Consider the following 13,183-nt stretch of genomic DNA (forward strand, 5'->3'; position numbering starts at 1 on the left):
CGAGCGGTTTTCTGTATTGTGAAGGTGCAACCACAGGCTCAAAGCCATACTCTGTTTGTTTCTATGGCAGAAGCTGTGGTATGCCTAATCAGACTTGCCTGTGCTAATGGTTTTCAGACAAAGTAAAAAATGGCACACGTTTAAAATCTGTGAAATGTTAAAATGTATTATCTGAGCGGCGCTAGTGCTCCCAAGTAGGGATGTTAAAACCTCTTGATTCTAGCCATCCCGGATCCGGGATCGTGAATACAGCCTCAAGCTCATTACCATAACGCAAAGTTAACTATTCATGAAAATCGCAAATGAAATTAAATAAATATATTTGCTCTCAAGCTTAGCCTTTTGTTAACAACACTGTCATCTCAGATTTTCAAAATATGCTTTTGAACCATAGCTAAACAAGGATTTGTGTGAGAGTATTGATAGCCTAGCATAGCATTTAGCCTAGCATTCAGCATGCAACATTTTCACAAAAACAAGAAAAGCATTCAAATAAAAACATTTACCTTTGAAGAACTTCAGATGTTTTCAATGAGGAGACACTCAGTTAGATAGCAATTGTTCAGTTTTTCCAAAAATATTATTTGTGTAGGACAAATCGCTCCGTTTTGTTAATCACGTTTGGCTACGAAAGAAACCTGTATCCAGGAGTGTAATTCTCTCCGCAAGCTCATTAGCATAACGCAACGTTAACTATTCAGGAAAATCGCAAATGAAATGAAATAAATATATTAGCTCTCAAGCTTAGCCTTTTGTTAACAACACTGTCATCTCAGATTTTCAAAATATGCTTTTGAACCATAGCTAAACAAGCATTTGTGTAACAGTATTGATAGCCTAGCATAGCATTAAGCCTGGCATTCAGCATGCAACATTTTCACAAAAACAAGAAAAGCATTCAAATAAAATAATTTACCTTTGAAGAACTTCAGATGTTTTCAATGAGGAGACTCTCAGTTAGATAGCAAATGTTCAGTTTTTCCAAAAATATTATTTGTGTAGACAAATCGCTCTGTTTTCTACATCACGTTTGGGTAAGAAAAAACCTGAAAATTAAGTCATTACAACGCAAACTCCATAATATCGACAGAAACATGGCAAAAGTTGTTTAGAATCAATCCTCAAGGTGTTTTTCACATATCTATCGATGATAAATCATTCGTGGCAGTTTAGTTTCTCCTCTGAAGAAATGGAACGCGCATGGACCTAGAGATTACGCAATAATTTCGACGCAGGAGACCGGGCGGACACCTGGTAAATGTAGTCTCTTATGGTCAATCTTCCAATGATATGCCTACAAATACGTCACAATGCTGCAGACACCTTGGGGAAACGGCAGAAAGTGCAGGTTCATTCCTGGTACATTCACAGCCATATAAGGAGACATTGGAACACAGCGCCTTCAGAATCTGGGGCATTTCCTGTATGAAATTTCATCTTGGTTTCGCCTGTAGTATTAGTTCTGGGGCACTCACAGATAATATCTTTGCAGTTTTGGAAACGTCAGAGTTTTTTATTTTCAAAGCTGTCAATTACATGCATAGTCGAGCATCCTTTCGTGACAAAATATCTTGTTTAAAACGGGAACGTTTTTTATCCAAAAATTAAAAGAGCGCCCCCTATCTCGAAGAAGTTAACCGATAATCGCTTAACCGCCGAAATTACATTTGACTGGTTATGCTTATCGTCTATAGGTGTAATTTAGTTTAAATTGGTGCGTATATTTTCATTACCAATCACCTGTCAGTTGGTATTGGAGTGAAACGTGCTTTTATAAGCCCAATCATTGTGCAACAAATAGCAATTCTAAATGCAATCGTGTGTTATACTGTAATGGCTATGATTTTTTTTTTGTATTACTTTTTTTTCTCAACTAGTAATTTAAGCTTGCCTCCCATTCTCCATTCGAGTGCATAGGCTATCAGTGCGTCACCCAATGTCAGTTCCAAGTATGCATGCATAGCATTTTCTGTTGGTCTCGTCATTTTACTGTTTGGAAAACATTTAACCATTTGTTGACTGGTTAATGAGGATCGGTTAGTCGGCTGAAAAATGTACCGACATGTGCGTCCAAAGTCAAAATTCCACAGGCATTCCTGTGAAGTAAAAAAATATATAGCAAGATTGGGAAAGGATTGGTGGCACACCTGAGTTCCTCAAGGTTTAGAGCCACTTATAGATCACAGGACTTTATAGATCCTTGGTTTGTAGGCTCTCTCTTATTTTTCCCCTCTCCTCGGAGACAGGCACTTAGCTTTTTGTCTCTGAAGTTCCCTGTCCCACTTCAACACTATACATTTTTCCCTCAAGGCTACAGTAGGGCTGTGAATCTGTGTTTAAATGAAGTTGAATCTTTTTTCTGCCGCAATTAAAATCAGTGTAATTAGTACTGGTTTGTGATAACGGGTACCAATCATCATAAATGAACAACAAAAAAACATTGTCTTGCCAATGACCCCAAGCATACAGCCAAAGCAATGCTGGAATTGCTTCAGAACTAGAATGTGAAAGTCCTTGAGTGGCCCAGCCAAAGCCCGGACTTGAATCCCATTTGAAAGTCTGTGGAAGACTTGAAGATTGCTGTTTACTGCCACTCCCCATCTAACTTAACAGAGCTTGAGAGAATCTGCAAGGACGAATGGGAGAAAATTCCCTAATCCAAATGTGCAAAGCTGATGCAGACGAACCCAAGACGACTCAACAGTGTAATGCCCACCAAACGTGCTTCCACAAAGTATTGACTCGGGTGTGAATACTTGTAAATTAGATTTCTTTCATTTTTCAATACATTTGCAAGCATTTCTAAAAACATGTTTTCACTTTGTGTGTAGATGGGTGACAATACCCCATAATGACAATCTATTTTTTCCATTTTGAATTCAAGCTGTAACATGTGGAATAAGAATAATTTCAAAAGGCTCTCTGTGTGCACGTTACAGCCTTGTTACGTTACAACCGTATTCTAAAATGGATCAAATAACAATTCAATCTACACACAATACCCCATAATGGCAAGGGACTGGGAGACTAGTCAGGATCGAGGGAAAGATGAATGGAGAAAGGTCCTTGATGAAAACCTGCTCCAGAGCACTCTGACTGGGGGGTGATGGTTTACTTTCCAACAGGACAATGACCCTAAGCACACAGCCAAGACAACGCAGGAGTGGCTTCGGGACAAGTCTCTGAATGACCTTGAGTGGCCCAGCCAGAGCCTGGACTTGAACCCGATCAAACATCTGTGGACAGGCCAGAAAATAACTGAAGCGACGCTCCCCATCCAACCTCACAGAGCTTGAGAAGATCTGCAGAGAAGCATGGGAGAAACTCCAAATACAGGTGTGCCAAGCTTGTAGCGTCATACCCAAGATTACTCAGGGTTGTAATTGCTGCCGAAGGTGCTTCAAAAAAGTACTTAGTTCAGGGTATGAATACTTATGTAAATGTGATTAGTAATTTTTTATATATTTTCAAACATTTGTGAACACCTGTTTTTGCTTTGTCATGATGTGGTATTGTGTGTAGATTGAGGTGTAAATGTGTTTATTCAATTGCAGAGTAAGGCTGTAACATAGCAATGGAGAAAAAGTCAAGAGGTCTGAATTTTTCTGAATGCACCTTAACTGCTGAGTATACCAAACATTAGGAACTTCTTCCTAATATTTGCCTGCAGAACATCCTCAATTCGTTGTGGCTTGGATTCTACAAGGTGTCTAAAGCATTCCACAGGCATGCTGGCCCATGTTGATTCCATTTGCCTGGATGTCCTTTGGGTTGTGGACCGTTCTTGATACACACGGGAAACTGGGGAGTGTCCAAACTCAGCAGCGTTGCAGTTCTTGACACAAATCGGTGCGCGTGGCACCTACTACCATTCTATGTTCAAAGGCACTTAAATCTTTTGTCTTGCCCATTCACCCTCTGAATGGCACACATTACACAATCCATGTCACAATTGTCACAAGGCTTAAAAATATTTTAGCAGCTCGCTGCTGCTAAATGAAATATGGGAAACACTGAAGATGCCTTGTCCTGTTCATTAAAAGATTGTGTTCAGCTCAAATGTCTTGTGACAGAAGGTCTTCAGGTGCTGGGTTCTAAAGGAATATACATGAAAAACCTGCGCTCACTGAAACATTATTTAGATTTTAATGTATTTTTTTAGCAGCAGAGGTATGAAAAAATTGAGAGGTTTTGGCAGTATCCTTCACCAGCGTTTACGAAGGCTGCTGCCTAAATGCGCCCGTTTCTGCTGACCTCTGCTGCTAAAAAAAGACATTAAAACAAATATTTCAGGGAGTGCTGTTCATCTCAGTGCGTTCAGATCGAAGGCCAAGGGGGTGTCAAATTGGCGATGGTAGGGACTGAGGCTCGGTGGGGAGCCTGTATACATTTTGTCTCCCTGGGCCTCGAGGAGCTCTCTGCCTCTAGGGTGCTACTTTTCACCATTTTTAAACTGCCCGGAACAGCTTTTTATCTGGAGTACCAATCACAACCATTTCCTTCCAAAAAGTACATGAAGATAGAGTCCGTGGCCTTTTGCCACTTTACCAAACCTACTGTACACGGCCAGTACGACATGGCTAGACACTCAGATATGCATAGCCTAAACATTGATCGCAATTTGGATTAACAAAAGTTTCTGATTAGTTAGCTGATTGGCTATAAATCATGCTACTCTCACGCTTGAAGTTTTCTGGTGTGTGATATCATAGGGCAATTCCACCGTTATAGAGTGACACTGAGACTGATTGTTCACTTTAAAATCTCTCAAACAAAAACCAATGATTGCAAAGTTAAATAATCTGTAACTCTATGCACAATGCTTATTTTCAACAATTTCCACTGAGTTGTATGGCTTAACTTGGAAATCATTGGATATTGTTAAACTCAGATCTTTCACTTTAAAATGTCTGTCACTCTTACTGTGGAATTGCCCCATAATTACCCAGCATACCACTCACTGGCCTGAATCGCTCCCTGTCGTACCGTTTTCTCAGCTGTGTTTGATATATAGGCTAATGCCTGCTGGCTTTATCTGATAGAAACGCCATGGAGTAAGTATAGCGATCAGTGCTCTGATATGTACAGTGCATTCGGAAAGTTTTCAGACCCTTTGACTTTTTCCAAATTTTGTTCCCTTACAGCTTCATTCTAAAATGGATTACATCGTTTTTTCACCTCAATATACACATTACCCCATAATACATTTGCAAACATTTCTAAAATGTATTCATTAAAATAAAATTGAACTCACATTGACATAAATATTCTGACCCTTTACTCAGTACTTTATTGACGTACCATTTGCAGTGATTACAGCCTCGAGTCTTCTTGGGTAAGACGCTACAAGCGTGGCACACCTTTTATTTTGGGAGTTTCTCTGCAGATCCTCTCAAGCTGTCAGGTTGGATGAGTGAGCATCACTGCACAGCTATTTTCAGGTCTCTCCAGAGATGTTTGTTCGGGATTAAGTCAGGGCTGTGGCTGGGCCACTCTCGGACATTTAGATACTTGTCCCGAAGCCATTCCTGTGTTGTCTTGGCTGTGTGCTTAGGGTCGTTGTCCTGTAGGAAGGTGAACCTTAACCCCGGTCTAAGAACCTGCTCCAGAGCTCTCAGGACTTCATGAAGGATCTCTCTGTACTTTGCTCTGTTCATCTTTGCCTCGATCCTGACTTTATCGAACGGGTGGCAAGCCTAAGTCTAAATATTGCTGTTACATTGCACAACCGTCAATGTCATGTCAGAATTATGTAAAATTCTGGCAAATGACTCTGCTTACGCAAGAGAAGTGAAAAGATTTCAGGCACCGCATTGATTATATGCAACTCAGGACAAGCTAGTTAACTGCACATGGTTGATGATATTACTAGTTTAACTAGTGATTATGTTAAGATGTTTTTTTAAATAAGATAAGTTTAATGCTAGCTAGCAACTTAACATGGCTCCTTGCTGCCTGCATTCACATAACAGGTGGTCAGCCTGCCACGCAGTCTCCTCGTGGATTTCAATATAATCGGCGTCAAAAATGACTTAAAAAAAAAAAATTGAAATCGACCCTAATTAATCGGCCATTCCGATTAATCGGTCGAACTCTACTCCAGACGTGAGGGTTGGCATTCAGGCCAAATCTTGGTTTCATCAGACCAGAGAATCTTGTTTCATGGTCAGTCCTTTTAGGTGCCTTTTGACAAACTCCATGTGGTCTGTCATGCGCCTTTTACTGAGGAGTGGCTTCCGTATGGCCACTTTACTATTAAGGTCTGACTAGTGGTTCCAAACTTCTTCCATTTAAGAATGATGGAGGCCACTGTGTTCTTGGGGACCTTCAATGCTGCAGACATTGTTTGGTACCCTTCCCCTGATCTGTGCCTCTACAAAATCCTGTCTCGGCACTCTTATGGACAACCTTCAACCTCATTGCTTGGTTTTTGCTCTGACATGCACTGTCAACTGTGGGATCTTATTTAGACAGGTGTGTGCCTTTCCAAATCATGTCCAATCAATTGAATTTACCACAGGTGGACTCCAATCAAGTTGTAGAAACTCTATGGAAACAAGATGTACCTGAGCTCAATTTCGAGTATTATAGCAAAGGGTCTGAATACTTATGTAAATAAGGTATTTCTGTTTTTATTTTTAATACAAAAATGTCTAAACCTGTTCACTTTGTCATTATGGGGTGTTGTGTGTAGATTGTAGACTATTTAGTCCATTTTTAGAATAAGGCTGTAACAAAATGTGAGGGTCATGGGGCTGAATGTTTTCCGAAGGCACTGTAAATGTTGTGTGATCTGTGGATATGGTGCATAAGGAGTAGAGGATGGAGAGTAGGAAGGAGGGGCTTTGGATGACTAAGGTGACCCACTCTGCCCTGATACCTATTCCTATGCTAGCCTGTATGCTAGTGAGGTATGGTACACTTAGTATTATCATTTGCATGACCACTTAACTTTTTCTACACTTTCTTCCAAGATCTTTTTTCTCCCACATTTTCCTATCCCTACTCTTGTTTCTATTTCATCCTTTTACGAAAATGAGTGAATTTCTAATGAATTCCTTCAAGTGAGCTGCACTGGCAAATCGGAGATAATTTCCATGAGAGCTTCATATCGATCTTTGTTTTGCTTGTTATCAGACTGTCGTCATCATTTAGCTAGGCGATCTCCTAGCACCCCACTCCTTCAGTCAATGGCACAAGGCAGAGAGAACCAGCTTTCTTGGTTGATCGTCACCCTTGCCTGGCCTGGGGGGGGTCTACATGCTTGGCCTCGTAGACCGGAGGACTCATCACAGTGCTCCCATGATCAATTGTGGTGATAGTTGAGGTATTATTGCCATCATTACTTTCAACAACAGCATTTGCAGCAATTCAGATGGAATTAATGAGCCTTCCTTGACACTTTGTCTACCAGACAACGAGTCAGGTGACTGAGTCGGGAGGCAAGAATCTGCATGACTCAATGAAGGTATAGGCTGGCCTAGCTTATGCATTTGTATGGGCACTATTTGGATGTGCTGATTTGTTGTTTGTAGTCAAGCATGCCTACTATGTGGGTGCACTCTGCTGATATGTTTCTTGTGTTAAAGTACCCACATATGACTGTCTAGGCCTGAAACTGCTTTCCTCAATTTCCTTGCCAGTACCTGTTCATTCAGATGTGGACAAAATGGAGGATAAACATGTTGCCTTTTGACTGTTCCTGGTCAGAACAGAAGATGGGATAGAGTTGCATAGGCCTAACTGTTGAGGTTATCCTCTGCTTTTGGTCTCCCCACCACACAAAAAGACCAGCTCACCTTAGCTCACAAAATGCTATCTAAATAGGTCACATTTTCTGCTAAACAGTCTGATGTGGACAGATATCAGGTGTCAAGTTTAAAGCTTAATCTTTTGGGATGAATTGTGTTAAGTATGTTTTGGAGGCCAGTGTTCCTGAGATTAGTATGGTTGCAATCAATGACAACATGGAGATATTGAGGGTAATTTGACAGTTGGAACTAAGGGGCTCGGGGGGTCCTGACGGTGGTAAAGCATTAGGAGAGGCGTGACCGTTTGGTTTGCTCCATGGGGGCAGCATCTGTTGTAGACTGCTGAGTGCAGCCACAACTTTGTTTGGTTAAACCCACATTTATTTGATTAACTTTCCCTTGTTTGTTTTTGTAACCACCTCTGATGTCTTGGCCCAGACGGTTACTTCAGTGCAACAAACTCTACCCCTGTCTGCCTAGGGCTGTGACAGTCATGGAATTTTGGATGACGGTGATTTGTCTGTCAAATGACCACGGTCACCAGCGGCAGGGAGCCTAGTGGTTAGTGTTGGGCCAGTAACCGAAAGGTTGCTAGGTTGAATCCCCGAGCTGACAAGGTAAAAATCTGTCATTCTGCCCCTGAACAAAGCAGTTAATCCACTGTTCCTAGGCCGTCATTGTAAATGAGAATTTGTTCTTAACTGACTTGCCTAGTTAAATAAAAAATAATTAGAATAGTCAATTTTTAATAATTAGAATAGTCCTTCCCCCCCAAAACACATATTTTCACTCCTGCTCCTGACTGTCAGTGTGCCCTGTTTTTGATGCATGAATTTCATGATACTCGTTTGCTACAAAACGTTGCTCAACAAGGAGCGACATAGTTTCCTCATGTTAGAAAGTGTCTGTTACTATGGGAAATGGACCACACTGCACAGCTGCAGCAGTCTTCAGTCAGTTGTTTATTTCATACAAAAAAAACTATATTTTTTTCCTTCTCTCCTTTTATCAGGTGTTACATGTGAACCAGGTGTAATTTAACTGCTTTTTGGCTAAAGTTAGCCATAATGAAGTTCAGAAAACATAAAGATTATCACTTTTGATTTCATTATGGTCTTCATCATAATCGTTGGTTACACGATTATTGAAATGACCATGTAAGCGCTATGCCTGCCAAAAACAAACATCACTTGAGTTTTCATATCCTCTAGCCTCTGTCAACTAGATGTCCCATAAATTGGTGTTTTATGCTGTTATTACTGTGATATCAGCTGCATTTCTGTACAGTAGTATTAACTAAGGGTGTGCTGAGTACTCAGACAAAATGAGTATTATAACGGATATGGAGAATTCTTCGTAATGATCAGTGATTGACAAAGTTATTTTCAGTTGTCAACACGCATCTCTTTCACCGTGTGAAGCGTTGTGTGCTCCAAACAACTATTGGCTAGTTCTTCTGTCTGTAATGATGCGGGCGGGGTATTGGTTGAGCCTGCTGCAGAGACTAGGACAAGCCCCTCTCATTTCCAAAGACAGGCACGCGCGACTGTTTCATTCAGTCACTTATCTCAGGGCACAAGCCTCCCCTTCTCCAAAGATGATGTTAGACATTGTTCAACCGAATTATTTTCTGTACACATTGCTGAAGCCATATGGTTGTTTTTTTGTCTGTCTACTTGGCGTTGTTTAGTAGGCCTACTTTTTCTCTCACTGTATCATTATTCCATTACTGACGATGTCTTATGTCTTGATCCAAGCCCATGCTTACTTACAATTATTATTTATTCTCGCTTTGGCATGTTTACTGAGTGACAAATAATTTGGAAAATATAAGTGTCTATGTTTCAAGTCTCTATACAGTGTATTTAGAGCCTTTTCTCACATTTTGTTATGTTACAGACTTATTCTAAAATTGGTGAGGATTTGTATTTATTTTACAATCCGCACACAATACCCCATAATGACAAAGTGAAAACAGGTTTGTAGAAATGTATGATTTTTGCAAATGTATTAAAAATAAACTGGAATATCACATTTATTTAAGTATTTAGACCCTTTACTCAGTACTTTGTTGAAGCACATTTGGTAGCGATTACTGCCTTGTATGACGATACAAGCTTGGCACACCTGTATTTTGGGTAGTTTCTGCAGATCCTCTCAAGCTCTGTCAAGTTCGATGGGCAACATCGCTGCACCGCTATTTTCAGGTCTCTCCAGAGATGTTTGATCGAGTTCATGTCTGGGCTCTGGCTGGGCCACTCTAGGACATTCAGAGACTTGTCCTGAAGCCACTCCTGTGTTATCTTGGCTGTGTGATTAGGTCGTTGTCCTCTTGGAAGGTGTGCCTTTGCCCCAGTCTGAGGTCCTGAGTGCTCTGGAGCAGGTTTTCATCAATGATCTCATCTTTCCCTCGATCCTGACTAGTCTCCCAGTCCCTACTGCCGAGAAACATCCCCACAGCATGATGCTGCCACCACCATGCTTCACCGACGGGATGGTGCCAGGTTTCCTCCAGATGTGACGCTTGGCATTCAAATAGTTCAATCTTGGTTTCATCAGACCAGGGAATGCTGTTCCTCATGGTCTGAGAGTCCTTTAGGTGCCTTTTGGGAAACTCCAAGTGGGTTGTCACGTGCCTTTTTACTGAGGAGTGGCTTCCGCCTGGCCACTATCATAAAGGCGTGCTTGGTGGAGTGCTACAGAGATTGTTGTCCTTCTGGAAGGTTATCCCATCTCCACAGAGGAATTCTGGAGCTCTGTCAGTGACCAACGGATTCTTGGTCACCTCCCTGACCAAGGCCTTTCTCCCCTGATTGCTAAATTTGTCTGGGTGGCCATCTATAGGAAGAGTATTGGTGGTTCCAAACTTATTCCATTTTAAGAATGGATGCCACTGTTTTTGGGGACATTCAAAGCTGCAGAATTATTTTAGGTACCCTTCCCCAGATCTGTGCCACAACACAATCCTGTCTCTGAGCTCTTTCTTCGACCTCATGGCATGGCATGCAGTTGACATGCACTGTCAACTGTGAGGTCTTGTAGACCAATGTGTGCCTTTCCAAATGTCCAATCAATCTACCACAGGTGAATTCCAAGTTGTAGAAACATCTCAAACATCTCTACTCAGCAAACTGGATGTAGTCTATCACAGTGCCATCTGTTTTGTCACCAAAGCCCCATATATTACCCACCACTGCGACCTGTATGCTCTCGTTGGCTGGCCCTGTACATGTACGTCGCCAAACCCACTGGCTCCAGGTCATCTAAGTCTTTACTCACCATAGCAACATCCACCCGTGGCACACGCTCCAGCAGGTATATTGCCTGAGACAGCTGCGCCACTCTGGAGGCCCCTAACTTTGCTTTCTTGGGTACAGGAATAATGGTGGGCATCTTAAAGCAAGTGGGGACAGCAGACTGGGATAGGGAGAGATTGAATATGTCTAAACACTCCAGCCAACTGGTCTGCACATGCTCTGAGGATGCGGCTTGGGATGCTGTCTGCGCCGGGTTATTGCACTTCAATGTCTTACTCGCATTGGCCACGGAGAACGAGAGCTCACAGTTTGTGAGCAGCGGTAGCCTTTTTTTCTTTGAAGCGGGCAAAGATGTTAAGCTTGTCTGGTAACGAGGCGTCGGTGTCCGCAATTTGGCCGGCTTTCCCATTTTAATCCGGGATTGTATGGAGTCTGTCACATAGTTTTTGTATCTGAGTCGATGAATTACAACTCCACTTCGGACCGGTATTGTTTTGTCTTATTGCTTGCCTTATGGGGGTCATAGCTGGTGTGTACACGCCCACGTTCCTACTCACTTTGTCATGGTTAAATACGGTGGTTTGCGCTTTCAGTTTTGTGCAAATGCTACCATATATCCATGGTTTGGCTAACTCAGTCACCGAGTCATTGTATATGTCGATACTGTTCTGAGGCAACCCGGAACATTTCTCATTTGCTGTGATCAAAACCGTTTTGAAGCATATGTTCCAATTTTTCTTCCCAAGAAATGCTATTTGTCTCAGCACCTCTCCGCTCAATCACTGGATTTCTTTGTCTCTTACGCTTTTGTTGTCAGTTTGATATTCAAACCTCTGCACTTCAACTTCTGATTCCATGTCTCTCTTGTCTCCAAATCTAAAATGCATTCTGCAGACCATCCCATAGGTTACTACTGGAAGGATCAGTGTAACCTTGTCACCACTCCCTTCAGTTCCAAACCGCCAAACCACTATTAGAGGAAAATAAGATTTAGAGAAAAATATGATCAATGACGGAGCTACTGTTTCAACTGTCAATGACTCTGAGCCAACGAGAGCGATGAGGGGCCTCAAGTAGCAAAAAAGCTTTCCCAGGCCCATCTCCTCATGGTAACCCAAATGCCCATCTGATGTCCATTGCATCCTGTACATCTCATGCCCTATAGCTGTACATAACCTAAATGAGGTATAATAATATTATAGCTAAGTACCTTTTAAAGCCCACCCAAATGTAAGTTTAGACATTTCTAAGGTACAGCCCTATTTTAAAAAAAATATATATATATATATTTATTTATTTATTTTAATAACACTTTAAAAAATGTGACAAGTCTGGACTGAACTTAATAGGTACTGAATGTTCCCTTTAAGACCATAGGTATTCCAAATAAGCCAACCTCTTAAATAATACTTTTTTTTTTGTAATTTCCAAATGTTCAAAACTTGCAAACTGATATTTTTTATGGGGAGATTAATATAATCCAAATTTATATTAATCTCCCCAAAGTTATTCAAATAAACTGATCCTTGCTGTTAATCATGAAAGTAGCAGTTATGAGAGGAGGGTGTCCAATCGTATCCACAGAGATCAATGTGGACTTAGGCTTTTGTTCTTGCCAACCAGTACACACACACCTGACTCAATTAATCAGACTTCAATCAAGACCTTATTAGTAAATCAAATCAAATCAAATGTATTTATATAGCCCTTCGTACATCAGCTGATATCTCAAAGTGCTGTACAGAAACCCAGCCTAAAACCCCAAACAGCAAGCAATGCAGGTGTAGAAGTACGGTGGCTAGGAAAAACTCCCTAGAAAGGCCAAAACCTAGGAAGAAACCTAGAGAGGAACCAGGCTATGTAGTAGAACGGTGTTGGTCTGTTGCTTGGTCAGAACACAACCCTGTACCCACACGGGCGCTCTGTGGATAAGAATCCATGCAACAAAGACCATAACTTTAAATGAATTATCTGGAAGGTGATTCACATTTGCTGTACTGGTTTTCTTAATTAGTTCAACTTTTCTTCCTAAAGCCTATTTAATGTGTATTAAAAAGGTACCGGTGCTAAATCAACAACAGAAAATCACCTGGATGAATGAAGGACAACAATATGACGATGCCCCCACCCAAAAGTGCATGAGTATCTGCCCAATAGTCATCTCTTGTCCCTCAC

At 41.3% G+C, this 13,183-nt stretch overlaps 1 protein-coding gene across 3 annotated transcripts in view; it reads left to right on the plus strand.

The window, feature by feature from the left end:
* The window catches only part of LOC118360920 (vitamin D3 receptor A), a 100,264-nt gene that overhangs the window by 25,119 nt on the left and 61,962 nt on the right, over nt 1–13,183 (plus strand). The window contains exon 3 of one of the 3 annotated variants that reach the window (XM_052485207.1): nt 3,126–3,336. The exons of the other annotated variants lie outside the window; for them this stretch is intronic. Within the exon in view, the coding sequence (XP_052341167.1) occupies nt 3,315–3,336 (22 nt within the window). The 5' untranslated portion in view covers nt 3,126–3,314. The remainder of the gene's footprint in view (nt 1–3,125; nt 3,337–13,183) is intronic. 3 annotated transcript variants of the gene reach the window in all.

Source organism: Oncorhynchus keta, chromosome 28 (genome assembly GCF_023373465.1).
Source record: "Oncorhynchus keta strain PuntledgeMale-10-30-2019 chromosome 28, Oket_V2, whole genome shotgun sequence".
Classification (NCBI taxonomy): domain Eukaryota; kingdom Metazoa; phylum Chordata; class Actinopteri; order Salmoniformes; family Salmonidae; genus Oncorhynchus; species Oncorhynchus keta.